The sequence below is a fragment of the Lactuca serriola genome, chromosome 1 (genome assembly GCF_051521515.1).
Source record: "Lactuca serriola cultivar US96UC23 chromosome 1, Lser_US96UC23_V15, whole genome shotgun sequence".
Classification (NCBI taxonomy): Eukaryota; Viridiplantae; Streptophyta; class Magnoliopsida; order Asterales; family Asteraceae; genus Lactuca; species Lactuca serriola.
The window spans coordinates 39,001,423-39,029,186 of NC_136408.1; the positions used below are offsets into that span (position 1 = coordinate 39,001,423).

Consider the following 27,764-nt stretch of genomic DNA (forward strand, 5'->3'; position numbering starts at 1 on the left):
GGATAATAGTTGCCTTATTGGATAATTGAGAAAAATAAGGAAATTATCCTATCCCCATATTTTCGAAATCTAGAAGGGATATGGATTAGGATTAAATTAATTGTTTAATTTAATTAGATAATCCTTACAAGATTTAATAAATTAATTAAAACATCAATTAGTGTAAAAATATACCGATTTGGGGTGTGACAAATCGTGAAAAACATCAATTAGTGTAAAAATATACCGATTTTGACCCTTGGTTGCCGGCGTGATCGGACCGCATAAATCATTGTGAACTAGTTCCAATGGTTGTTTTGCTTTGTATGTCGTCATAGTCGGAAATGATTTTCTTGTTTGCTTGTCCACCAAGCACGATCCACACAATTGATTCTCATGATCAAATTGAGGTAACCCTTTGACTAAACCCTTATTGGACATTCTTTTCATCGACTCGAAATTGATGTGCCCAAGTCTTGCATGTCATCGCCACACATCTTCACTTAGTCTCGAATGAAGGCAAATAGGAACTCCAATTTGTAATTTTATTTTATAAAGGCGGTTTGGAGTTCTTTGTACTTTTATTAATAAGCAATTATCGGCATCGTGCATGGTTAAGTAGTTGTCTTTCATTCGAATATCACACTCGGCTTCGGTTGCTTGTCCGAGACTAATAATATTGTTCTTGAGATCCGGTATGTAGTAAATCTCCGTCATAAGCCTTTGTTGACCCCTCTTGCCTTGGAAAAGTAAAGCACCTTTTCCCTTTATTTTTACACACGAATTATCTCTGAATTTAACCCTCCCGGTTATGCCTTCATCAAGTTTGGAGAAAAATGACTGATTTCCCTTCATGTGATTGCTCGCCCCATTATCCAAATACCACACGTCGTTTTCTTGTGATTCGTATCGAGACGGTATCACCTTTTCTTCGTTTAAAAATATGGTCTCGTGTAAAACTACGGTCTCATCGGTATCGTCATATTCGGCAAAATTACTTTCTTGTAATTTTTTAATTCAGTTCGGACATTGAGACGCGAAGTGGCCCGACTTATCGCACCGGTAACAAATAATTTTGGACCGGTCTTTTTTATTTTTATTTTTCTGATTAGCATCATAATTAGAATTGGGTTGGTTGGATCGATTGTTATTGGGTTTTTGTTCTTGGGCTGATTTGGCTTTATTGGACCTGTGTGACCCATTTACTTGATTTAACCCAGATGACCCATTTGATCCACCATTTGATCCTTTCCACTTTCCCTTTCCCTTTGTTCTTGACGAGCTACCCGCACCAAACGACGAGCCACCTCCTCGAGACGTTGATTTTACAAATAACATCCTTGATCCTTCACCACTATCATCCGCCTCCTTTACCCTCTCTTCGTAAGCTTTCAACCGTCCGAAGATGTCCTCGAACCCCACTGTCTTCAAATCGAGAACCTGCTCAAGTGGCGCCACGATATGCAAAAACTTTCTTGGTACGGATTTTAACAGCTTCTTCACCATCTTCGATTCTTTGATGGTTTCTCCCAGTGACGCCAATTGGGAGGCGATTCTTGATAATTTCCCGGCGAAGGAATCAATTGATTCTTTCTCTGACATCATCAATCTGTCGAGCTCGGAATTTAGGGTTTGAAGTCGGGCTTCTTTCACTCGATCGGCACCAACGTGCCTCGCTTTGATCGATTTCCAGAGGACTTTAGCTTATTCGACATCTCCCAGTTGCATAGTCAACGATTCTGGTATTTCTTGGTACAACAATCCGATTGCCAGGTAATTTTTTCATCATTATCGTCTGTTCCTGGATCAATCGTTGCCCAAGCTTTGTGAATTCTGAGCACTACTTTCATCATTAGTGCCTAGACGGTATAGTTGGTGGAAGTAAGCATCGGACATGCGATTGTGGTTGTCCCAACCTCCTTCACTCTCAATGGAGGAGGGCCCTGCACCATCTTCTACGTCTGACATATTGACCTAGCTCGTCAATAGGTAAACAACTCGATCTCACAGCTTCTTAACCTAAGCTCTGATACCAATTGAATGTATAACACAAACAATTAATCAAACTATGTCTTTGATTAAATGAGAAAATAACTCAAAACTCAATTTGTGAATACAATCTCTTACCCTACACAGCTAAACAAGATGTATGTATATATATATATATATATATATATATATATATATATTCTAATCTACCGACTTGTAATTAGATCACAATTAGGATACTAGAAACTGACTTGAACATAGTTTCCTAAAAACTAAGTTGCTTTTGCTTGGTCTCCAAGTCCTACTCGACTTAGGATTCCAACAATCATTGTGATGTAAGCTCCATTATTTTTGTCATTGACTGTGTGGAACCATGGTAGAAGTTTTTGGAAGGTTTATTTCAAGGTTTGTGTTGTAATTAAATTTCATAATTTTCAGCTATGGTTAATGTGATATTTTAATTTAAAAAAAAAAAAAAAAACTAACATGATAAAAATATAAAGATTTTCTTCTTGAAATACACTCATATATGAAATATAAACAGTGAAAATTGAAGGAAATATAGTTAGAGTTAAAGAGAATAACAAAAAAGGTAGTTTGAAGAAAAAAGAAAATAAAGTTACAAATGTTATCTTACTCATGGTTGTTTAGTTATTTTCACATTGCGTATTGTAATATTTCTTTTGTTTATGAAAATATCTATAAAAACTTTGCCTATTATTAAAAAATTTAGTGTTCATGTCAATAGTTGGATTATCGCGAGAGTTTACGTTAGCTTTATGCCAAAAAGGTATTATCGTGAATTTGCGATTTGCTCTTCACGAATATCATAGTCGTTTTCTTAAATTTTGGAAAAAAATTAGTCCCTAATCTTTTTTTGGAAACGGCAAATATATTATAAAAAAGGTATCCAAATCTAGCAAGAAGCTAGAAAATGGAACCAGAAGGAACAGTACAAATACATAAAAGGATTACAAAGCACTAAAAGGAGAAACTAACCATTCATTCCAACTACATATTCCGTTTTTATCCATGTGCTTCAGCCAATAAAAGGCCATTAGCTTAATACTTTCGGAACCGTGAAGAGGCGAAGTACCTTCAGTATGGAATAATCGTTTATTCCTAAACATCCATAGATTCCAAAGCAAGCAATAGCATATGACAACAAACCTTTCCTTTTTCCATTGGTTGTTACACCAGGTGGCTGCCAGACGAAGAAAAACACCTACATTATTGAATGAGGACAGGTCACTTGGTACACCACACCAGCTTAAGATGTTATTTCTTATCGCAGTAGCAAACGGACACTCCATCAAAACATGATTGGTAGATTCAGGCGACCCAATACAGGCACTGCATAGCAGTGAGTTTACCATAATACCCCTTTTCTCCAAAGCTAGAGCTGTAGGAATTCTGTCTTGGATAGCCCTCCATATGAAGCATGACACCTTGATTGGAATCACGTTACTCCATACCATATCCAAAGTATCAGGAACGTTCCCATACATAGAATCAACAATCTTCCTGAGAGAGCAGACTGAGTACCTGCCATCAGCATTTAGCCTGCAACTCCAATAGTCTGAGCCCGTCCTTAAATGAATGCTAGAAACATCAATAGAAAGGGTGCTAACAACAGAGTCTAATCCCAGGTCAGCAGGACTAGACTTCCAATTCCATCCATAATTCGAACCACCAATTCTGTCAGCTACAGTGCATCGTTTCCTGGATTCCAATTCAAATAAGGACGAATATTTTACCTTTAAACTACCTGACCCGAGCCACGAATCATACCAAAACAGGGATTCATTCCCAGATTTAATCACCAATCTGAATATATCTTGGACGTCAATACCTAGCTCAAGCAGTGTCTTTTTAATTCTACAGATATTATTCCAAACGCCACAAGATGTGTTTCTAGAAAGATAATCAAAAGGCTTATCCGCTAAGTTGTGGATCCCACAAATCACCCGGGCCCACAGGGAATGTCTGTCATTCTTTAGTCGCCACCACCATTTAACAAGTAACCCAATATTTAAGGCTTTTATGGAACCCACTCCCAAACCCCCATTACATTTAGCTGTTAGCACCTTATCCCAACTAACCCAGTGAATTTTTTCTTTTCATCACACCCACCCCATAAGAAAGATCTTCGAATCTTCTCCAGTTCATCTAACACACCTGTTGGAGCTTTGAATAGCGATAGGTAATAGGTAGGCAAGTTCCCAAGAACTGACTTAATTAGAGTCAATCTACCACCGAACGATAAGGTTTTAGCCTTCCATAAGGATAGTTTGGAGTGGAATTTATTGATAACTAGCTTCCAATTTTTAATTAAATTCATATTTGCGCCAACTGGGACACCAAGATAAGCGAACGAAAGAGCACCCGCAGCACAGCCCAATAAGTTAGCCCAATTCACAGCTTCCGTCACAGAGGTTCCGATACCGAATACCTTCGATTTCTGAAAATTAACTTTAAGACCCGATGAGATGTGAAAACATCTCAGAATACGAGCAAGGTTCTTTAGGTTAGTCCGAGACCATTCGCCTATGAACAACGCATCATCAGCGTAGAATAGGTGGGAGATATTCGGACCATTTCTGGGAATTTAGACACCACTGAATAGGCCTTTGTTGCAAGCAGTTTTGAGAGCAACACTTAAACCTTCCATAGCTATAATGAAAAGATACGGGGATAGAGGATCACCTTGACGAACGCCTCTAGATATGGGGAATTCTTTCGTCGGGGATCCATTAATGATCACTGAGGCTCTAGATGAAGACAGACAACCCCGAATCCACATCCGCCATTTATTACCAAAACCCATCTGTTCAAGGACCGAATCCAAATATTGCCAATTCACGGAATCGAAGGCTTTATCAAAGTCAACCTTGAAGAGCAGGATTTTTTTTTCGATCCCTCTTCGCCCATGAGCAAACCTCATTAATCATAAGCGGACCTTCAAGTATACAACGCCCCTCCACATATGCCGATTGTTCATCTCCGATTACCTTCCCAATAACAGATTTCATCCTATTGGAAAGAATTTTACTTATGATCTTACTCATACATCCCATTAAGCTTATAGGTCTGTAGTCGTTCAATGATAATGGGTCTTTGATTTTAGGAGCTAGAGTGATGAATGACGAGTTACATCCCCTAGCAAGCGATCCGAACTCCTCAAAATGTTTAACAAACTTCATCACGTCACATTTAATGATGTCCCAAAAAATTTTAAGAAACTTAAAGGTATAACCATCCGGACCCGGGGCTTTTTCACCTCCACAATCCCAAATCGCAGCCTTAACCTCCTCAATACAGAAAGGGGATTCAATTGTAATGGCACCCATCATGGAAATCGACTTAAAATGCGAATTGATTAGTTTGGGTCTTGAAACATGAACCTCAGTAAATTTGTCATGGAAAAATCTAAAAACTTCCCCTTTAATCTCATTAACCTCTGTTGTCCAGCGACCATTAATCTTGAGACCATGAAGAAGATTCCTTCGATTTTTGCAGTTAATGTATCCATGAAAAAATTTACTGTTTTCATCACCATCAACGGTCCATTTTATTCTAGCTTTCTGTTTCAAATCAAGGACCTTAAAGCGTTCCCACTCCGATATCTTTTTGATCCCAATGTTCCAGCCTTCCACTTCAGCATGAGAGAGGGGCCTGGACATCGCAAGTTTCTCAAAGTCTTTAATCAAGACCATATTATCACTATACACCTTCTTTTCTTCCTGTTCAACATCTCTTCTCCATTTCTTAATTGACTCCTTCAAGAACTTGAGTTTGGCCGCCAGGTACGCGTCAGGGGTACCATACCCCATAAAATTGTTCCATGAATCAATAACAACTTGATCAAATCCTTCTCTGAGAAGCCATTAGTTAAAAAGTTTGAACGGAATTGGACCAAAATCTACCATAACAGAAATTAAGGTAATGGGACTGTGGTCGGATAGCTCACGTGGATGAGCCGTTACAGCACTAAGAGGAAAGGAGGATAGATAGACTGGGCAGACCAGAAATCTATCCAACTTGCTTAGTTTGGCATCAATTCGACTCATAAATGTAAATTTTTCCCCACCCATATTGAGGTCCTTTAGATTAGCTCCTTGTATGAATCTATTAAAAGCAAAAGCACTAGAAGGGCAGAATTGGGAGTTACACCTTTCGCTGGGATTTCTCACAACATTAAAATCACCAAACACAACCCACATGCCTGTTCTTTCATTCATAATTCCAAGTAGTTCATTCTAGACCTTTTTCTTATCTGAACGAGACTGGGGGCCGTAAACATTAATTATATTCAGGTTTGCTTCCCTATTCTTACACTTACCAATGACAATTAGAAAGTATCGATTCTTGATTACTTCTAATTTCTGGAAGCATGTGGTATCCCATATAGAGATCAGTCCACCCGAACGACCACTTGAATCCACACAAGCAAAGTCAAAATCGTTTGAATCCCAACACCCTTTGACATCAATATTAGAGGAGACAGTTAACTGAGTTTCCTGTAGTCCTACAAAATTGGCTTTGTGAGAGATCTTCAATCTTCTTACCCAACCCACTTTCGCAACCTCGCCCACCCCTCTTACATTAAGTGACAGGAAATTCATTGATTTGGAGCAATTACACCCAAACCACCCACCACCTCAGCTAGAATGTGGTTGTCAGCCTCCATTTGAAAGCCAATTTCAGTCCCTATGGCCACCGTTTGCCGTATTTCGCTAGAAATAGACTCGTCTAGACCGTTAGGAGCATGATTAGTCGCTTCAGAGGGGACAGGGTCCTTGTTAAGATCCAGTGAAGCAGAATTGCTGAGGGAACGAGAATCATTGCCATTCGGGGATAACAGGTTGTTGACCGAAGAAGGAACCACACAGGGGGGGAGCGACAGCCTCTAGATCTTTTCCTTCTTTTAATTTTTGGTCCACTACTGCATCAACAAGAACGAGATGAAGAATCACCGCTCTGGACTAGAGGAGAAGAAATAGGAAGTGGGCCGATACTATCACACAACCCAGAATAATTAATAGGCCCATTAACGTGTAAATTGGTGTCCACACCCATAACCATCGGATCTTCTACTCCTTTGTGTTCCGAATCTTCAATTATCCCGCTGTTTTTTAGGTCATGGGGAACTCCGATCGTTACACATTCGTTAACCGCATTCACACAATTCTCGCCCAGGGAAATCTTCTCCGTCGATTCAACGGTCACATCCATTTCATTTACAAGGTTCCCCGGAGACTTTCCAGCACCATCGTTATTACTCACCTTCTCCAGTTGGAATTCAGGTGAGCCACCAAGTCGGAATTCACCCTCCTCTAAATCTTTATCATTTTCCTGCAACCATGTTTCAGAGATACCCTCTTCTACGTCTTCTTCTTCACTATCTTCATGGTCAAACTCATCTGCTACCTTATCAAAGTGACACGATTTGAATGGCGACCAATCGTCAGTGTACTCGACTACTCCAATCACATGCACTACACCATCAACAGTGATTTGAATCTCTTCATTAATCCACTTCGTACGCGATGTTAACATGCCCACCTTACCCATAGATAGATCTCTACTGTCAAAAATATTATCAAATGGAATTAAGACCTTCCCGAATCTGCCAGCAATCCGAGAAAAATTATCTACATCCCAGTATTTTAAGGGAACATCGATAATCTTCAACCAAGCCAACCTTTCGTAACCCATATTCTTTTGATCTTCTAATATCATCCACTTGAACCATTCTTGCCATCTAGCTTTGTCCTCCAAGAACTCACGTGCATCCTTGGATGAGCTAAATTTGATGGCCATCCTTAGCCCACCAAGGTATTTAGTATCCTCCGACGTAAAAGTAGGAGATGGCAGGTTGGCAATATGGTCAAGGCTATGAGCCTCGCCAATCAAAAGTTTCTTCTATATCCATTCACTGAAGGTTGTATTGGGATTAAGCAGGATGGGGGGAAGGGGTGAGGGCAGAGTTACTATTACGAGAACCGGTACCTGACACCACTTGTGCAAAGGATTTTGGACCGCTACATTCCCGGAAGGCAGAATGTGATTCGACTTGTCTACCCCTTAGAGGTACTCTATAGGGGGTCTTCTCCTTTTGATATTTGGCCAAGTTAGACGTAAGAGTAATGCCACAGAGTTTGACACCCTGCATATCAGCTTCCATGGTTCTTATGTCCTTCACACCAGTGTATCGGATGAACGCAAAGTTCTGCTTACGTTGGTTCTTCTTCCCACCAATGTAAATATCCGATACGTGGCCAAATCTGTCAAACACACTACGCAGATCTACTTTGCTGATTCCATCTTGAAATCCTGCCACATAAAACGTAGTTGTGTCAGCTGTGACATCCCCAAAATCACGGCCCGAAAAGACCGATTTTTGTTTATGCTTTATAAAAATCAGAGTACTTCATTTTATAAAAAGGTTGCGGAATTTGTTCCCAGAAAAACATGGTAAATACGTTATTAAAACATTTTCGAAGAAACGTATTTATTTCATTTTAAAATGTTTGGGATGTTATCGTTAATACCGAAACATAAGCATAAACAGACTTACAATGATTTACACTAGTGATCTACATCTCTTTTAAATCTCTCAGTGTAATGTCACTTCACTTCGTCACCTGTGATATACATAAACTGAGTGGGTCAGGTTGGGAAACCTGGTGAGTACATAGGGTTTTCAACCCACAATAATATAATTATTATGTTCAATCAAACAATCAACCCAATTACCCATCCCCATTATCTTCTTTACTCTTTAAGGATTTAACCTAAGAGTCATCTATCCTGCATTCGTTTATTTCGAAGTCCCTTACTTCCAGGGTTATGGGACTGGCACTAAATCCATACCTGCCAATGTTCGTTCATAAAGCACTAATTCCATAGCTGCTATAGTCTATTCATCGGGTACTAAATCCATAGCTACCAGTCTTTATCTAATAGGTACTAAGTCCATAGCTACCAATGTTCAACAGGTACTAAGTCCATAGCTACCAATTCCTACATGTACTAAATCCATAGCTACCAACGTCTAAAAGGTACTAAGTCCATAGCTACCGGTGTTTGTCCCGTAGGCACTAAGTTTGTAGCTGCCAATGTATACTCACGTCATCTTCTATCTCTCATCATTCATCTACCCATCTCATACCCAACATTTTTGTATATATAAAATACGTATACAGTTTAAGTCCTTTAAAACATGTATAAAACGTTCAACCAGCATAGACAGCAAGTATTCAGATAATGTGCACACATAGCACGTAGTTTATATAAAATACTTCATATCTATGTGTAAGATGAAAGTAACTATGCACTCACTTGAGAAGGTGGTGACTCGGTACTCGGACAGCGCTTCGTTTACTTTAAAATAATTTCCTTCGACGAAACCTAGTATTATTACCACTAGATTTTAGTCTAATATTTACCGTGACTAATTATTAGTCTTATTATTATTATTATATAAGCGTTTAAACAATACTTTCCAACCACTATGTACAGACAGGGGCCAGACATAAAACACCGGAGGGCAGGACCATTTTGGCATATAGCACTTCTGAAATCCAACAACCCTATGCGGCCCTTTAAACCAGATTCCCCGTACCGCGAGTAGTTAAAAAGATATTATAACGACACTTATATAAGTCATAATAATAGCTCAAATATTTATTATAAATTTATAATAACAATACTAATTTTAAATATAAACTATATTTAAAATAGGGTAAGTATAACTTACTTACAAGGGGATTTTAGCTAGGAGTCGGGCTCTGTAGGGGCAGAACTTCGTCGCTGAATCTTTCTAAGAAAGATCCGTGCAGCGCTTCAGCGCTCACCTTACTATACTAAAACTACAGAAAGAGAAGTCGAATCACGAGGGACCGAAATGCTCGGGGGATAAGGAGAGAAAGACTTTTGAATCAAGAGAATGGTGCAAGAAATATGAGAGCCCAAGCCTCTTATTTATAGTAATTGAATTTACAAAAACTACCCCCCATAATTACTTAATGACCTTATAGTTATCTAAACAACTAAACACCCCTTTATAATACTATTTTAAATAGATTTAAAGATATTTGTACTAAACTAATGTCGAAAGAACTCAACATTAGTCTTATAATGACCGCATCGTCGATACCTTTCTAATGATATATACATATGTATATATATGTGTACGTATATATGATTTATACTTTATTTTAATACGTAAATATGCTATTATAATTTGTAACTCGTTCATACGAACTCCGTTTTTGACGTTCTTTATATCCATGCGTAGGTGGAGACGCACTCTACAACTTTCGTTTAGACTCCTTCGGCTAATTTTGAATTTATTTTTAAAGTTATATTTTTAACAAGCCGGGACAGGATTGGTCCGTTATAATCTCATAACTTCTTCATCCGATGTCCATTTTCGTCTGTCTTTTTATTGTTACGCTACTAATAATGAGATCTTCAATTCTCGTTTAGGTTGTGTCGGCTAAAAATCGCTCGATCTAATATTCGAATTTCGGACTGTACACTGCTAATCCGAAACTTCGAAAAATCGTAACTTCTTCATACGAAGTCAGATTTGGGCGTTCTTTTTATCGAAGTTCTTAGTTTAACATATTCTACGACTTTCGTTTAGAGCGCTAAATCTAAATCTCGCTCTATCATAAATTTACTATTTACGCTTCCCGGCGCCGTGCCGGTTCCGACGCGAAACTTCGACGGGTCATAACTTCTTCGTTATAACTCGGATTTCGGCGTTCTGTATATGTACGGAAACCCTGTGACATCTTCTACAACTTGGTTAAGATTATTTATTCTAAATAATCTTTTTGTCGAAAAGTCGTTTTCAACCCCTATTGCCTCTAAATTGACTAGCCCGGATCTGCGGGCGTTACAATTATCTCCCCCTTTGGATGATTACGTCCCATAATCATCAACGAAACAGGGTCATATAATGACTCCATACGTCATCTCTTCATCCTAGGTAATAATTATAACTTCTACATTCCTTCAATTCTATCTCTTAAACTCATTGACTGTAAGAGTACTCGATCATGCACCTGCTCTCTACCTCAGGTTAGACTCCAAATTATGACCTTCAAGTCACAATCTCGATCCTTGCTGGATACGGACTTGAGATAAGTTCTTTTATTATTACTATAGATCGATGTGTCATATTCTAATGACCTATCATCGTATGTTGCAACACTTAGACTTAGGTCTCTTAGAGTTAAATTCTAAAACAGACTATGCCTTCCTTCATGTTCTAATGTGATATAATCACACTTTAACATTAGGCATTTCTAGCCACCAACTTCTTTAACAACGAGTGCGATACTTCTATTGATCGCTTTGATTTCAACCGTTTGGTTTAAGTCGGACGCTACATCAAACTTGGTCCTCTGAGCCACACAACATACTCATCGTAGTCGGACTCGATTCGATATGACCACTAGGGTCGGAATATCAACAATCTTCTTAGTCATTACCGAAACGATGGTAACAACACACTTGAATAAAACGAAATCAATTACTAGCTTCTTGGTAACCTTGTGACTTTCCCTGATCCAAGTGTGAGTCCTGTGCTTCCGGTAGTATAGGCCTCTACTACCATTCACACCTACTCATACTCGTCCCAAGTATTGTCTCGCAGTTTTCTCAAGTCACCATGCAGCAAATCATACAATCATTCAACACATCAGATAACAAAACGAAGGTTTTATATTAATTCTTGAAACGATTACATAGGTGTTCAAGTTCACCCTAGACTATGCCTCTACTAGGCTACATCATACGAAACTATGGCTACTGCATAATCCGATCTTCGGGTAAGAAGTCCTCATTCTTGATTCCTCGCATGGTTCTCTGCTTCGTCGAGGATCATGTGAAATGCCCTTGGCCTTGGTGGCGTTTCTGGTCTTGCTGCTTTATTTTTCCTTGGGCAGTCTCTGGACATGTGCCCCTTGCCTCCACATCTGTAGCATACTTTGTCATTATGTGTGCAGTCTTTGGAATAGTGACCCGTCCTCCCACACTTGTAACAAGTCACTTCTTCGTTGCACTTCCCACCATGCTTCTTCTTGCATTTATCACACCATCTTGTTTCACCTCCATCTGCTCCTCCGAGTTTTGAGAATTTGCTTTCCTTGTTCGACCTCGAAGATCCCTCAAAATTTTGCTTCTCTCCTGCCTTATCTTTTTCTAGACCCTTTTCTCTTATCTGGGCCTCTACGTTCTTAGCTGCCCTAATAGCTGCTTTTAAGGTAGTTGCCATTTTGACCATTGGACCAAAGTCAGTGGGCAGTCCGTTAGCAAACCTATCAATCTTTGAGAGTTCAGTAGGCACCAAGTAGGGAAATAGCTTCATCCTCTCGGTAAATGCGGTGACATACTCATCAACACTCATCTTCCCTTTCTTCAGGTTCTGAAACTCGTTGTTTAGGTCTATCAGATCTACCTCCGAGCAGTACTGCATTTTCAACTGTTCCAAAAACTCTTCCCACGACATCCTTAAGGCTTCTCCTCGTGGCATCGTATCTGCCAATAGCTTCCACCAGCTCAAGACTCCAGTTTTCAGCTGTCTTACTGCAAAGACAGTCTTCTGTTTCTCATTACAGCTGCAGCTCTCAAACACCATCTCCATCTCAGAGATCCAATCCATAACCTCAACCGGCTTTGGGCTTCCTGAGAGGCTTGGTAGTTTCGCACCCAAGAAGTTCTTGTACATCCGCCCATCCTTGTTGTTTCTCCCTTCTGGGCCATCCCTTTGCTCACCTTGAGTCCCAACTTGACTCACTTGGCGGCTGTAGTTCCCTTCCTCAGATTGCTCGGGAATCAGTTCGGGTTGCTCAATGGGCATAGTTGTAACAGCCCGGAATCTCAGGTATTATTAAATTATGTTTTTGGGGTGATTTAAGAGGGGACTCGGCGAGTTGGAGCCTAGACTCGCCGAGTAGAATCGCAGACTTGATCGCGGGATCGCGACTGGACTCGACGAGTCCAAATATGGACTCGGCGAGTCGACGCTGTTCAGCGGAAACCCTAGCCGTTTGGTTTTGGATCGTATATAAGGCACTATATGCCGTCATTGTCCGTCTTTTAGCCTACTGAGAAGAACCCTAAGCGGCTGTGGGCATCTAGAGCAAGATTGAAGGCCATTGGTGATTTGAAGAAATTGTGGTGCAAGGAGGAGGGGAGTCTTGGCTAAAGGAACTGCAAGGGATTCGAGTTCTGAGGTTTGGGGACACAGAGAGTGCGTTATTCAGGTAATATTTCGGATCATTTCTGTTATATTGATGTGTGTATGGATCTAGGGTTTATGGAACCCATTTGGTGATTAGATGGATTATTGCCTTGTTACCCAAACGACTATAACCCTGTATTAGGACCTTTAGAGGTCCAGAAGGTCCCATGCTTGTGTATTTCGGGACAAAACTTATCTCAGGAAGCAGTTTGATCGACTGCATGGCATGGACTCGCCGAGTCCGATGAACAGACTCGGCGAGTAGCTTGGAGATTGACTGGGACTCGTCGAGCTGTTCTTCAGACTCGGCGAGTGGAGTCGGGGTGGCCCCGCGATTCTTCCACGAGGATCTCGTCGAGCCAAGAGGGATACTCGACGAGTAGAAAGGGAACATCAGGGGAAGTTGGGGAGGACGTCTAGACTCGCCGAGTCGCCATGGCACTCGCCGAGTCCGGTCGAGTTGACCGTTGACCGTTGACCAGAGATGACCTAAGTCTGACTTCTTAGGGATAGTCACACTTAGAAGATATAAGTGTTAATGAGGGATATGTGATGTTATAGGGAGGTTGTAGCTCGTCGGATTGTGCACGAGTGATTTCAGGATTTGCTAGCTTTCAGCATTCACGAGGTGAGTCTTCTCACTATACTGTACCCGGAAGGGTTTGACTGTGTGACCGGAAGGTCGGATATGATATGTGATATGTATGCTATATGTGGTAAGTTATTTGTTATATGTGTGCTATGTATGTCATGGGCCGGAAGGCGATTATATTATGGGCCGGAAGGCGATTATATTATGGGCCGGAAGGCGATATGTTGTGTGATGGACCGGAAGGTCGGCGTGGGTAGGACCGGAAGGTTTACCCAGCAGGGACGGAAGTCCCCTGAGACACATGGACCGGAAGGTTAGGGCCTGGAAAGGCGTATGTGCGTAAGTTGTATATTGGGGAACTCACTAAGCATTTATGCTTACAGTTGTTATGCATGTGTTTCAGGTACTAGCAAGGACCGTGAGAAGGCGCCGGCGTGATCGACACACACTGAAGAATGTTTTTATGATCTTGGGATTTAGACTAATTGTATTGACATAATACTTAAACTATTTATGCATTGTTTTGGATGGAAATACTTTATTTTTAAAATGAAAATTTTGTTTTGAAAATTTGCGTTGTTACAATAGTAGGTTCGTCCCTATTCAACATCCGTCTCATTTCTTCCCTTTGTTCAGCCAACATAGCCCGAATCTTCGAAAAATCGTAACTTCTTCATACGAAGTCAGATTTGGGCGTTCTTTTTATCGAAGTTCTTAGTTTAACATATTCTACGACTTTCGTTTAGAGCGCTAAATCTAAATCTCGCTCTATCATAAATTTACTATTTACGCTTCCCGGCGTCGTGCCGGTTCCGACGCGAAACTTCGACGGGTCATAACTTCTTCGTTATAACTCGGATTTCGGCGTTCTGTATATGTATGGAAACCCTGTGACATCTTCTACAACTTGGTTAAGATTATTTATTCTAAATAATCTTTTTGTCGAAAAGTCGTTTGCGACCCCTATTGCCTCTAAATTGACTAGCCCGGATCTGCGGGCGTTACATCCGCCATGTAACTCCGATCGTTTCCTTGCTTGTTCCGACGACGTATCTCAGTCCACCCATCTCCCGTGTCCACCGTCTTTCGTCCTCCCATGACGTCACTAAAAATGTGGTCGCTAGGTATATAAGATGGCCTAATATCCTCTCGAGAAACACTAGATACTGGTTACTGGTTACTACTGGATAATTAGTCCCTAATCACACACCCATTTTTTATGGTCATCTTAGTTCAAGATGAATATATCAAAATCTTTTTCACTAAATTCTTTTAATTACATATTAATGTTAGCTCAACAAATCAAAAAACTTATAATATTACAATTATAATAAAGGTTTTTCACAAACCTTATTTATAAGTCCTGCAAAGCTTAAGATAAAAGAAATAAAGTATAATTATAATTATAAAATAAATTAATATAAAAAGTTTGTAATTCATAAACAATATGAAACAAAATATGTACAAAAAAGATTTAAAAAAAAATTACTCTCACAATAACTTGTTTGACATTCATAATATTTTGTTTGTTGGACGTTTATGACATTAACCCTAACATGCTTCGTCCTAAACCGACACGGTATCAATCTATTGGTAGTTGGCCAATAGATAAAAAAAAAAGTTTTGTAGAATATAATAGCAAAAAGGAAACAAAAATAAAAGTTATGGTTCAACATAGACATAATAATTTTGTATAAGTAATAACTTTTATGACTTTAACTATATATCTTATTCCTATAAGTGTCATTTTTTTGTTAATATCCTTAAATATGAAATGACATAAAAACCTTTAAAAAAATCATTTTAATATCAAAACAGGTCCGACCTTAACATGTCGGACACCTTGTGCAAAAATAAAAATGAGGCCCCATAATATTTTTTTTGCAAAATATGATTAATTAAATTTGATATTCACTAAATTCAAAACTCAAAATTACTATCAAACATCTTGTAAATTCATGGCTATAAAATCATGTATCCACTCATTAGATGTTCTAGTTTCTAGGATCATACATATTCATTGAAGTATCTACTTTGTGATCATCATTACCATTCAAGGCGGTTATGTCTTCATCTATACAAGACATATCTTTTGGTACTTGCAGTTAAAATTTTTCTAGGTTCTTCCACAATATTATGAACTTCTTCTCTAGGTTTTTTCATAACTTTATGAACTTCATCCATGTTTTCTAGCACATGTAATTCAACTTTTTCTTCTCTACGTTCTTACGTAACTGATTGCTCATTACGATGGTGTTTCGACATTTGTTTAACGATGAATTGATTGATAGATCCTTTTTAACTATGAATAAATTGTTTTTTTTTGTTTTCTTTTTACGTTTAGAACAACCCGACTCAAATTTTCTAGTTAGAAACATTTAATTAGAGCAGCAAACAAAATTTTCTATATATATATATGAAATATTTATCAAAAGTTAATGTTTAAAATAATTAGAGCAGCAAACAAAATTTTTGTTTTCTAACATTCATAAGATAAATATTAGATTATATTATATTAATATTAAAAGCCAAAAAATAAGAAGTTCATTACTGCCTTCTCCACTCTATCCTAAAATTTACTAATCCTCTATTCTAATCCCTCTATACCAAACATTGAAAAGTTAAAGCTATAAATCTAAGTGATAGAGTGATAAACATAATGCACAAGACAATATACTATATGAAAGGAAAAACAAGAACATTGTTTTTTTTTTTTTTTTTTTACTTTCTCTACTTTATTATTCTTTAAATTCATTATGAATTTATAAATAAATCATTCAAAAAATGAGCATTTAGCCTGAGAGAGAAAGAAGCTAAACGTCAGTGGGATTTGGAAAATTTAAAGAGAGACGAACAATACCGATAATCTACTTGTACCGTTATTAAGTTTGTTAGGGTTTGATCTTTTGGTGAATTTTATAAAACCTATAACATTTTCTTGAACTTATAATAGAAACGTATGTTTATTTTTTATATAGATATTTTTCTTAAATTTTTTATAAATATAGAATTTATGATAAGATTTTGATTTTTTGATTTTCGTTGATTTTTTTTCACAATTAAAATTACTTTAAGATTGCAACCAAATGTTACATTGTGTATATAGTTAGCTGCTAAGTTTCTTTAATAAAAACACATAAAATTGTATTTTATGAAAATACCAACACCATTACTATATATTTTCTTTAAATTTAGAGGCCCCTTAAAATCGGAGGCACTATGCGACCGCATCACTTACACACCCTGAGGACCGAACCGCCACTGGTATGAACGTGTGTTTAGTACAATATCTGTAACAATTTGTTTAGTTAACTTTTTGAATAGTTCGAAACTTATCTACTCTAATAAATGAATGTTTTTTTGTCATATGTTAGACTCTCATTCAATTTGTCAAATGTTATTTTATAATTATTTTGAATTAATTTTTTTCCGCATATCATTTTATGGGTTTTTTTCTATTTTAATAAATTTCACATAATATTTCAATGTAATAATTACAATAAAGTAGTAATAAATGAATATCAATTTCATTAATGGATTTATCTTCTTATTTCAAAATAACCAAATTAAAGCTCATTAGTTTATTTTGCTTATTTATTTCAATTTAAAAGATAAAAAAATCAATTTTAATAATTTATTATTTTTCTTATTTTCTTATAAATCCAAAGTTTTTAAATATTTAAACATTTATATTTATTTTTTTAATTAACCCATGTAATATATATGTTTTACACCTAGTTTAATATAATATGAGATTCTTAAATTCAAATCTCCATCGGAGATGTAGGTTGAAAAGAATGGTCTCAAGGCTTCTTATTAAGGGAACACTTATTTCCAATAATAATCAAGAAAAAAAATTGAGGTGAATTGCAACAATTACTAGGTTTTGGTGGCTTTCTGTAAAGTGATGTAAACTTCAAGGTGCTTCCCGCGACAAGGAATATGAGCAATGGCTAACCGTTTTCAACGATCAATGTGTACCAGAAACACCTCCTGATTTTATCGGTCATTTCCCTTTTTTTTCGCGCCAAAATCACTCCCAAATTAGGTTCTCATCAGTATCTCGCTCGTGCGAAACTAGGCTAGTTTTCCGTTTTGTTTCTTCGATTTTGATCTTCTTGGAACAGGATCTGATAGATTGAAAAAATTGAAGAATTTTAAGGTAAGTAGGTTTCTTCAATTTGATCTGAAATCTTCTTTCATTGTGTTAGATACTGCTCATTCGTGTTTAATTTTATGAATATGGAGATTTTTGTTGTGCTTTATCTGAATGTCCAAATTGCTACCCTCATATTCGAAATGTTATTTCAGTCTGTGCGCATGTGAGATATTGTTTTTTCGTGTTTGATTTTTCTTCGTTGAGCTGTGAAATGAATCTGGAGATGTTTATTTTGCGTATTTCAGATGTTTAGATTGCTACCTTCATTTTCAAAAATCATACTAAAAAACATCAGTTGCTCGAGATCTCATTTTATAATTTCAATCATACAAATGTGATGATTTTGTAGCTGAGTCTCCAGATTCGCATCATACAACAATATATTGTTTGATCACATGCATCCAAAACCTTGTTTCCTAATATGATCTTCTCAGCTACATAATTTGTGTTTATGTTTGCTTTGATTGGGTGATGCAAGATGATCCTATTTCTGTAACTGATGACATAAAATTTCATTTGATGATTTGATGACAATACAGAGTGAGTAATATGCATACATGATCCCCTACATGTCTGGATTGGTGATCAGTTGCTGAACAGAGTAACACATCTGGGGCTAATCGTGTTTGTAATTCTGGTGTTCATCGTGTGGCCTTAGCATTCATGGTACCAGATCCAATTCAACTCCACTTAACCAAACTACCAGAGATATCACAGTGGTACCATTGGCAGTTAAAAGATCTTAAAAGAATTGTTGTTACAATCACTGTCATGATTCCCCTTTCTTCCTCCCCCATTCACTTCCCAAAATGTTTGACAATTGTCACACCACAATATACATAGGTGGTCAAGAAGAAAGATTCGTAAGGTACAAATTAATTACTGAAACATAATCAGATAATCTGTCAAGTAACAATTTGATTCTTCAATGTTTTAATTTAGGTTGAATGTTCTGGATTCGAGTTTGTCATATCCATCTAATATAATGAAGAGGTGTGGATTCAATATAGAAGGAGCACCCCCTTCTGGTCATCCACGTACCACTGCATCTAAATCAATTAAGTATGTGAGAAGAAGGTCTGAAGGACTTATAAATTTTGGCCAAACTTTAAAAACCGGAGTCTCACGTGCAGTGTTTTCAGAAGATCTAAAAGTCTCTGAGAACAAAATAATCGATCCTCAAGACAAAACACTTTTGTTATGGAACAAGTTTCTGGTGTTATCTTGCATTCTTGCAGTATATGTGGATCCTTTATTTTTCTATATTCCCGTTTATCATAATACGGAAAGTTGCTTAAAAATACATAGAAGTTTAGCACACTCCATTACAACTGTGAGAACCATAGTTGATATTTTCTACCTTGTACGCATTGGTCTCCAGTTTCGTACAGCTTATATAGCTCCATCATCAAGAGTGTTTGGACGTGGTGAACTTGTCATAGATCCTGCACAGATTGCAAGAAGATATATGCAACGTTATTTCTTTGTTGACATTCTCTCTGTGCTACCTTTACCACAGGTTGAAGTATTCATTTTGTATACAAAAAAATCAGTGGTCTTTTTTTTTTAGTGATCTTATTTATTTATTTCAGATTGTGGTGTGGAGGTTTCTTCAGAATGATCATGGTTCGGGTGTTTTGGGTACAAAAAAGATTTTACTGTGGATTGTGATTGTGCAATATATTCCTAGATCTCTTCGTATTCTACCGTTGTTTTCAGAGCTCAAAAAAACTGTGGGTGTCATTACTGAAACAGCTTGGGCTGGTGCAGCTTACTACTTGGTTTGGTTTGTTCTTGCTGGTCATGTAAATGCTCTTTCTTTCTTTTTCACTTAATTTCATATATATCCATCGGTTTCATTTATAAATTATGCATGAAAAAATGTTTATCTGATTTGAAGTGATGTGAACAGATATTTGGAGCTTTCTGGTATCTGTTAGCTGTGGAACGTAAGAGTGCATGTTGGGCGCAAGCATGTCGTGATGAGAGTAAATGTGAGATAGAATATCTTTACTGTGGACATGACGAGACAGAAGGATACAAAGCTTGGCTGCAAGTTGCTAAAGCCACTCTTGATGAACATTGCGTTGAAAGTGAATCCTATGGAGAATTTGATTATGGGATTTACTTACAAGCTGTGCAATCTCAAGTTGATTCCTCTGAACATTTTCCATCTAAATACTGCTACTGTTTGTGGTGGGGATTACGAAACTTAAGGCAAGTCCATTTCTTTTATAAATTATAACCCACCTAAAAATTCTAATCAAAACATCTCTCAACATTTGCTCAATTCCATACAACAGTACACTCGGTCAGGGGCTTGAAACCAGTACATATGCTAAAGAAATTATTTTCTCAATCATAATCGCCATTTCTGGGCTCATACTCTTTGCTCTTCTCATCGGCAACATGCAGGTAATATTTAGCCCAATAATAATCTCGTGCCACGTGGAATGGGTTTTTTATGTTTTGGTTTTTGGTTTTTGAACAGACGTATCTTCAATCGCTTTCGGTTCGTTTAGAGGAGATGAGAATCAAAAGGCGTGACTCTGAACAATGGATGCATCATAGGTTGCTTCCTCAAGAGCTTAAAGAACGAGTGCGAAGATACGATCAGTACAAATGGGTGGAAACAAGAGGAGTAGATGAAGAAAGCTTAGTCCAAAGTCTACCAAAAGATCTCAGAAGGGACATCAAAAGACACCTCTGTTTAAATCTAGTCAAAAGGGTATGTTACTGTAATTAAACAAACTTCCATGCACTGAAAACTTAAAATCCTAACTGTTGCAGGTTCCATTGTTTGCAAATTTTGACGAAAGATTACTAGACGCCATATGCGAGAGACTTAAACCAAGTCTTTACACAGAAAGCACGTTTGTTTTAAGGGAAGGCGACCCTGTCGACGAAATGTTGTTCATAATCCGGGGGCGTTTAGAAAGCGTCACGACAGACGGCGGGAGAAGCGGTTTTTTCAACCGGGGGTTTTTGAAAGAAGGCGATTTTTGCGGAGAAGAGTTGTTGACGTGGGCGTTGGATCCCAAATCGGCGGGTAACCTACCGCCGTCAACACGAACGGTTATGGCGTTAACGGAGGTGGAAGCGTTTGCGTTGATCGCAGACGAGGTGAAGTTTATAACGAGTCAGTTTAGGCGGCTTCATAGTCGGCAAGTTCAGCATACTTTCCGGTTTTATTCACAGCAGTGGCGGACATGGGCGGCGAGTTTTATTCAGGCGGCGTGGAGGAGGTATTCCAGGAGGAAGATTTTGGAATTGCATCGGTTGGAGGAGGAAGAATCGGATGAGGATTATATGGATGATTATGAGGAGGAAGATGAGGAGGAGGTTGAAGAGGATGTTAACGAAGAAACTGCGTTGATTAGAGGGCGGGTTTCGTCGTCGTCGTCATTTGGTGCGACGATGTATGCGTCCAAGTTTGCGGCTAATGCTATGAAACGGGTTCAGAGGAAGCGGGGAGTGTCGACCGGATTTATTAGTCTTCAAAAGCCTTCCGAGCCGGATTTTGGTGATTTGTAGATGGAAATTTACATTTATTAAGTTGTGAATTATGAACGGATGTTGTAGCTGTTTTGAATTTTTGATGTGATATAGATTATAGCCGACCCCAGGGGAAAAACGTTTGTTAAACGTTACACGGATTGTGAAAGAGATTATTTTCTCCTTAACTGTGGCCAATACTGGGACACGGTGACAAAAATGAAAGCAGAAAATAATATAAACAGGAAAATTGTGTACTTATGATATACATATGTGAATAAATTATGGTACCCCATCCCCACCACATCTCTTGATGTTTGTATGGGGGGTTAACTCACTCTCAGAGTCTCAGGTACGCCATGCGGAAGATAACTCCAAATCCACGTCTTCCTCCCACCATGTTGCTTTCTGTAACCACATCATGCATTTGTAAGTTGTAACCCAAGAACTATTTGTAAAATGTCTAATAATAATTACTATACTCTCAAACAAAAACAAATGTATCTTGTCCATTACCACAAATTATATGTAACAGTATAGATATAGTGTTTTTTTTATATACCGGGTAGGGGCAGTTAGTTTTTTGAAAAATGCAAATTTTTTATGGTTAAACTGAAAAAATAACAAACCATATAGATATAGTGTTTTTTATATAGTTTGGCCGAAAACATTGAAGATTTTTTTAAAATTTCATGCAAAGAAAGAAATTAAATGAAAGAAATTAGTATGAAAAGAAGCAAACCCTGTAACCACGACGAAGGAATTCAAGTTGGCTTCCTTGTTCCTCCTTGAGTCCAAGTACCCTCAGTAATTCTTCCTTGGTCTAAAGTAAACATGCCAAACAAATCTCTCAAAACTCAGAAACATATTTTATTTTATTTATACTGAAAACAGAAAAAGGGTAATAACGGAAATTTACTTCATTAAGCGTGAAGCGCGTTTCGCTTTCTGCAACACAGGCATACGAATTATCTGCTTGCTTAAGCATCACCTGCCAGGGTCCTGCATTATCATAAGGTTAATATCAACAGGTTAAGCACTGTTTCTTTTTTTATTAATTGACTTAATGGGGACATGGGGCTGTTACTTTTTTATTTAATGAGCTTAATAGATTAAGCACTTAATCTCCACAGCTATATATGTTTATTTCTTTTTACTCAATCCAGACTGAATGACTTAGCGGGTTAAGCCTAAAAATAATGTGGCTTAATGTATTAAGACACTAACCCTTTAACTACTTGCCATTCTTTTTTCCTCCCAACTCCTCTCATGCTAAAACCGGTGAATATTGTGAAAAACATTATTACCCATTCAGTCACTTTACCCATAAAGGACCTTTAACGATATATGGATGCTTCTTTTTGACTTAAAGAAAAAAGAACGACTTGACTTAACAGATAAAGTGAGGGAAAGGTTAAGCCCTACATTTTTACAGATTTTCCCAAAGGGAGGAAAACAGAAATTCAAGTTAACTTATATCACAATTGTTACCTGGGTATTGGCGGAAGAGGGCACCATCGTAATTAACAATGTATGGTGGTACTGCCACTGTCTTGCATTTTAAAGTAAAAAGATAATAAAAATAAAGTAAAATTTAATAAATACAAAAGCATGAGAGAGAGAGAGAGAGGTACCTTGGAATACTCTCTTATTCGAATATAAAAGACTGGAACAAACTGAGAAAGAAATCGGTAGTGTAAATCCTTGGGTGGAAAACCAACAAGGCCAAGGTCAGCTCTGTGATTTCAATAGTTTCATTTGTCAAGCAAGAAGTAAGGTTTTTCACAACAAACATGAATTCCATCTGAATTCAAAGGGTATAAACGGAATTACCGCAAAGTTTCAAGCTCCAGATTAAATAGGAGGGCGGGTGTTGATCCACCAAACTTTTCCTATATAATATTGGAGTATAAATACAATACAGAGTAAGGTAACAAGAAACAGCACTACAGAGATAAATGATGAATATAAGAGAAAGTACACCCTACCAGATATTTCTCAATGGTAGCAAGTTCACGGGTGCTGCAACTGATGAATACAAAAAGTGTTGGTGGTTTGTCAGACAGCCACCTTTCTGTGCTTCATAAAAGGAGACAATTATGAAAACAAGAATCCAGTCAAAACTTGTGATTCTGTTTATATACTTGTTACTTAAAATGATTACAGCTATAAAAAAAAGGGTAACCTTGATTGTCATCATCAAAATCAAAATCAAGAGTGTTCCTTATAGATCTGAAGAAAGAACCAACAGGACCAGTGGGAATATCATCCAAGGAACCAATAGTGATCTCATCAATCTGTAAGAAAACCACAAATATTGGATTACAAGAAATTGTTTTTCTCATCAAATAGATGCAACAAGTGATCCATACATAAATTTTTATATTAATATGAAACAATTTACATATTACAGAAATTAGTTCTAAATTAGCTAGCTGAGTTACCAAGTCAATAGCTGATTTGAACAACTCGGAGGCTCTTCGTTTTTCTGGATTATCAGGAAACACCTACATCAAACAATAAGTTTAACATAAATATATCTTAATCAAGAAAATTCACCGGATATGAAATAAGGTTAAATGCAAGAAATAATATCGTATGTTCATTTATCTGTTTATTATAGCATTCTAATTTCGTTTCTTCCTATTATAGCATTGTACTTCGAGAAATCACCCCAATTATAGCAATGTCATTCAAATACAAAGCAATTATTTATTTTTTATTTTTTCAAAGTACCATGTCTCGATAAAAAGAATGAAAGCAAAATGGTATTATTAGGTAGATTCTTTAAAGTAGAATGGTCTTGCTAAGAAAAAGTTTAAAGTATTGTAATAGATGGAAATGAAAGTAAGGTGATATAATAAGCAAATAAATGAAACTACGTTGTTATTTCTTACATTTAGCCCTAAAAAGTAAGTGTAGACTTACAACGCAAGCTCGTGTTTCCCTTCTCTCTTTAAGCTTCCTAACAACAGCCAAGGCAAGTTGAACATTGGCATCACTAAACTCATCTGAAGATCCCTTCATAATGTCATATAGGATTAGGGGAGGCTTTTTACTAAGAAAGGAAAAGCTTTACAGAACCAGCAAGAAAGCATGAAGAGGCTATGAAGATACCTTATATGAAGAAATGCTGGTTGGCAATGGCCTGTTAATGCCATCAAATAACAAATGTAAGCAGCAGTTTTATCAAAATTAAGAAAATTGAACAGGGAGCAATCAAACAATGTATAACGTTTATGTACAACTACTTTCCACAAATGATCCAAAACTTCGATTAATATGATCGTTTAGAAGACGTTGCAACTGATGAACTGAGAGTGATTCAACTCTACCCTTGATGAAATGGCAAATTGCAATTACATTTCCTCAATTTATCCCCAATTACGTTGTTCTAACATGTCAAGCGTACTAATGGCTTATTTGTGACTAAAAAAACCGTGCACTAAACAAACAGAATCGTGCAATGAGGAACATTTACCCTTTCACTAAGTTCTCGCTAAAATTACAATCTGAAGCAACAATGAGTTCGATTGATGAACCAAAAGGTACAAACAGGAACAAAATATTCATTGGATGCTAAAGTTAAGAGAATTACGGAAAATCGATTTCAAGGCGGGTTTTGCCATCGTCGAGAGCACAAGCGAGGGAATTAGCGGCGTCGGTAACAAGAACTTCGTATGATTTAGGCTTGTAAACTGATACCCCAAGCTTTCGAGCAGTTATTGGTGTAGAAGAAGCTTCGTTGCTGCTGCACTTGATTGAATTCACTGCAAGCTTATTGGGGGAAGAGAGAGTTTGAGACAAATTGAAGAGGATTCGAGAGGGGGGTACAGAGAAAGGAGCAGAGAGAGTGAGATGATGATTGTGACTACGGGAGTAAAGGTGCGAAGAGGAAGGCGAAAATGAGGAAGCCATAGCCATTTTAGAGGAACAAAGACAGAGCAGAAATTGAGGTGGAGGAGAGATAACGCTTCCAGGAACAGTTGGAGGGGATTAACCGTTGATAACCAAACAATTCTTTATTCTTTTGATTTATGTTGAGTAAAAATTATGACGGTAAAAAAAGGAAATCGAGTAATCATGTTTTTTAAAAAGAACAAAGTAACAAGATAATTTTAAAATTGACCATTTGGTTCGGAATGATCCATTTTAGATCTGTATTTTTGTAATGGATAAATGAGTATACTGATCCGATCCGGTAACATGACCCTCTATAAATAATATTTCGAATCCATTTTGGATTTTATTTCAAACTTACTTTCATTTCGGACACCAAACAAAATTTACCCATTAGGTCACTAAAGATTTAATTACGTCTAATTGACCGATAAACTTTTTTTTGTTCTATTATACCATTGATACCGGTGATAGCCGGTCACAAACCCAAATAGAATCCACATCACCGGTTGTCCATGTAATCGATGGTATATTATAACCGGAAAAAATTGGTCAGTTGGATATAATTATATAAGTTTTGGTGACTTAAAAAGCAAATAAAATGTTATTGACCGTCATTTTTATGACAATTTCATAGAAAATATTAAAAAACTTTTAAACACCATTTATATATCTAAAATCTTTCATTTTGCCTCAACTTAATTGTTTTAAGAATATTCAGAGTTCCAGACCGCCCATAAGACAATTAAGATATTTTTCAACAATAATTTTTTATTTTCTTCTAACTTCAATGTTAAACCCATATAACCATTTCTAAGATTTAACAATTTATATGTAGTGTATTGTTTAGGGAAAAAAAATAATGTAATAAACAAAATAATTTTAATATCTTTGAATATATAATGCTTAAATTGTTAAGTCTTAGAAATAGTTATATGGGTTTAACAATGAAGATATAAGAAAATGAGAATTTCTCGATGAATTATGGTTGGTCTGAATATTTTTAAGACAACTAAGTTGAGGCAAAATCAAAGATTTTGGATATATAAATTATAACACCTGATTTGTCATGTATTAGTTTTATGCTCTAATTTTTGTGAATTATGGGTGGCCAGATGTGGTGGTGAGGATCATCGCGACATGACAACCATATTTGATAACGCGTATCAGTTAAGTCACTACGACATAGTCGTGTATTGGCCACAACGTGGTGACCCCAGGGTGTAAAACCCTAAATTTTCGGGCTTAAGGCACTATTTAGAGGATGTGATTGCTAGGGGTTCTTCCACCCTCAGCCTCCATCACTCCTTTTGAGCACAAGACCCAACTCTAACCTCTTTTCAAGCTTTTGAACTCATTTAGGTGATTTTGGTGTTCATTAAAGGAAGAAGAAGAAGTCTCTGGTGCAAGGATCTAGCAAGCAACTCCTCTCCACATTTGTGATCATTTTCTAGACCTTTATAAGCCCTCAAGACTTAATATATATTGTTCATTTCTTATAGATCTAATATTTTTGGCATATTTTGGTCCATGGTTGAAGTTTGGATGATTGGGTTGGATAAAGTTAGCAACTTTATGGTTCATCAAGGTCCCTTGTGCGTTATGTCTTCTGGATCCAAGAGTTGGTGTTTAGAATGCCATGTATGAGATGTAGGTCATTTTCTCCCCTTTTGACATAGTTTGAGTGGAGGAAATGAATGGGTTGTGCATGTCCATAAATGTTGGATTTTTATGAACCATTAGGGTACTAAATATGGCAGGGCCGGCCTTACTATGCTTTTAATTAAGCTAGGGCTTAGGGCCCCACTTCTAAAGGGCCCCATTTAACCCAAGAATTTTATATGTATGCTCCTCTAGTCCACTACTCCTTTCACGGTACACTACCCACGCCACATTACAAAAATCATATTCATCAGCCAAAATAGATTAATTGAAACTATCGATTCTTAAATCTTGTTACAAGTAAGCGCCATCACATGTTCTTCTTCCTTCTCTTCTCTGAATCTCGATTCTTGAAAGTTGAAAACCGAGCACTGAAAAATACCCTTCTGTTTTTCACGTCTTCTTCTCTTCCTAGTTCCTTCTCTGCTCTCTGATTGAATATTGATTGTCCATCTTCTGAAAAATACCTTCTGATTCTCCATTATTGATTGTTCAAAAGACTCAAAACTTCAAGTCTTCAAGGCTGTCAAGAAGACAATTAGACAAGAAGTCAAGAACCGAATTACTGAAACGGTATGTGCTGGTTTCCACTTTCCTGTTTTGAGTAATTGATTTTTCCATTATCTTGATTATGTATTATGGTTAAATAATAGTTTATTTTAGGGATAATTTTTTTAAAAAAATTTATCCACTGTCTAATTATGATTCTCCATTTTTGAGTAATTGAA

General features: G+C 37.2%; 3 protein-coding genes across 3 annotated transcripts; 1 reads left to right on the forward strand and 2 right to left on the reverse strand.

Moving 5' to 3' along the window:
- Positions 1 to 462: 462 nt before the first annotated feature.
- LOC145053918 (uncharacterized) lies at positions 463 to 1,581 on the reverse strand. Its single transcript, XM_079002041.1, has 2 exons — positions 1,186 to 1,581; positions 463 to 903 (listed from the first exon to the last, which is right to left on the reverse strand). Exons 1-2 carry the CDS (start codon positions 1,579 to 1,581, stop codon positions 463 to 465), a joined length of 837 nt encoding a protein of 278 aa, XP_078858167.1.
- A 16,149-nt stretch (positions 1,582 to 17,730) lies between these two features.
- Positions 17,731 to 21,522, forward strand: LOC145084165 (putative cyclic nucleotide-gated ion channel 5). The gene is made up of 8 exons (XM_079023429.1): positions 17,731 to 17,982; positions 18,519 to 18,847; positions 18,922 to 19,498; positions 19,572 to 19,784; positions 19,892 to 20,196; positions 20,283 to 20,394; positions 20,471 to 20,707; positions 20,770 to 21,522. The coding sequence occupies exons 2-8, from the start codon at positions 18,789 to 18,791 to the stop codon at positions 21,511 to 21,513; spliced, it is 2,247 nt and encodes a 748-aa protein (XP_078879555.1). The 5' UTR covers positions 17,731 to 17,982; positions 18,519 to 18,788; the 3' UTR covers positions 21,514 to 21,522.
- A 168-nt stretch (positions 21,523 to 21,690) lies between these two features.
- On the reverse strand, positions 21,691 to 25,484 carry LPA3 (Low PSII Accumulation 3). Its single transcript, XM_079023430.1, has 12 exons — positions 25,073 to 25,484; positions 24,592 to 24,622; positions 24,403 to 24,495; positions 23,919 to 23,981; positions 23,660 to 23,771; positions 23,463 to 23,548; positions 23,308 to 23,366; positions 23,109 to 23,211; positions 22,966 to 23,026; positions 22,394 to 22,476; positions 22,217 to 22,297; positions 21,691 to 21,882 (listed from the first exon to the last, which is right to left on the reverse strand). Exons 1-12 carry the CDS (start codon positions 25,396 to 25,398, stop codon positions 21,823 to 21,825), a joined length of 1,158 nt encoding a protein of 385 aa, XP_078879556.1. The 5' UTR covers positions 25,399 to 25,484; the 3' UTR covers positions 21,691 to 21,822.
- Between the last annotated feature and the right edge of the window lie 2,280 nt (positions 25,485 to 27,764).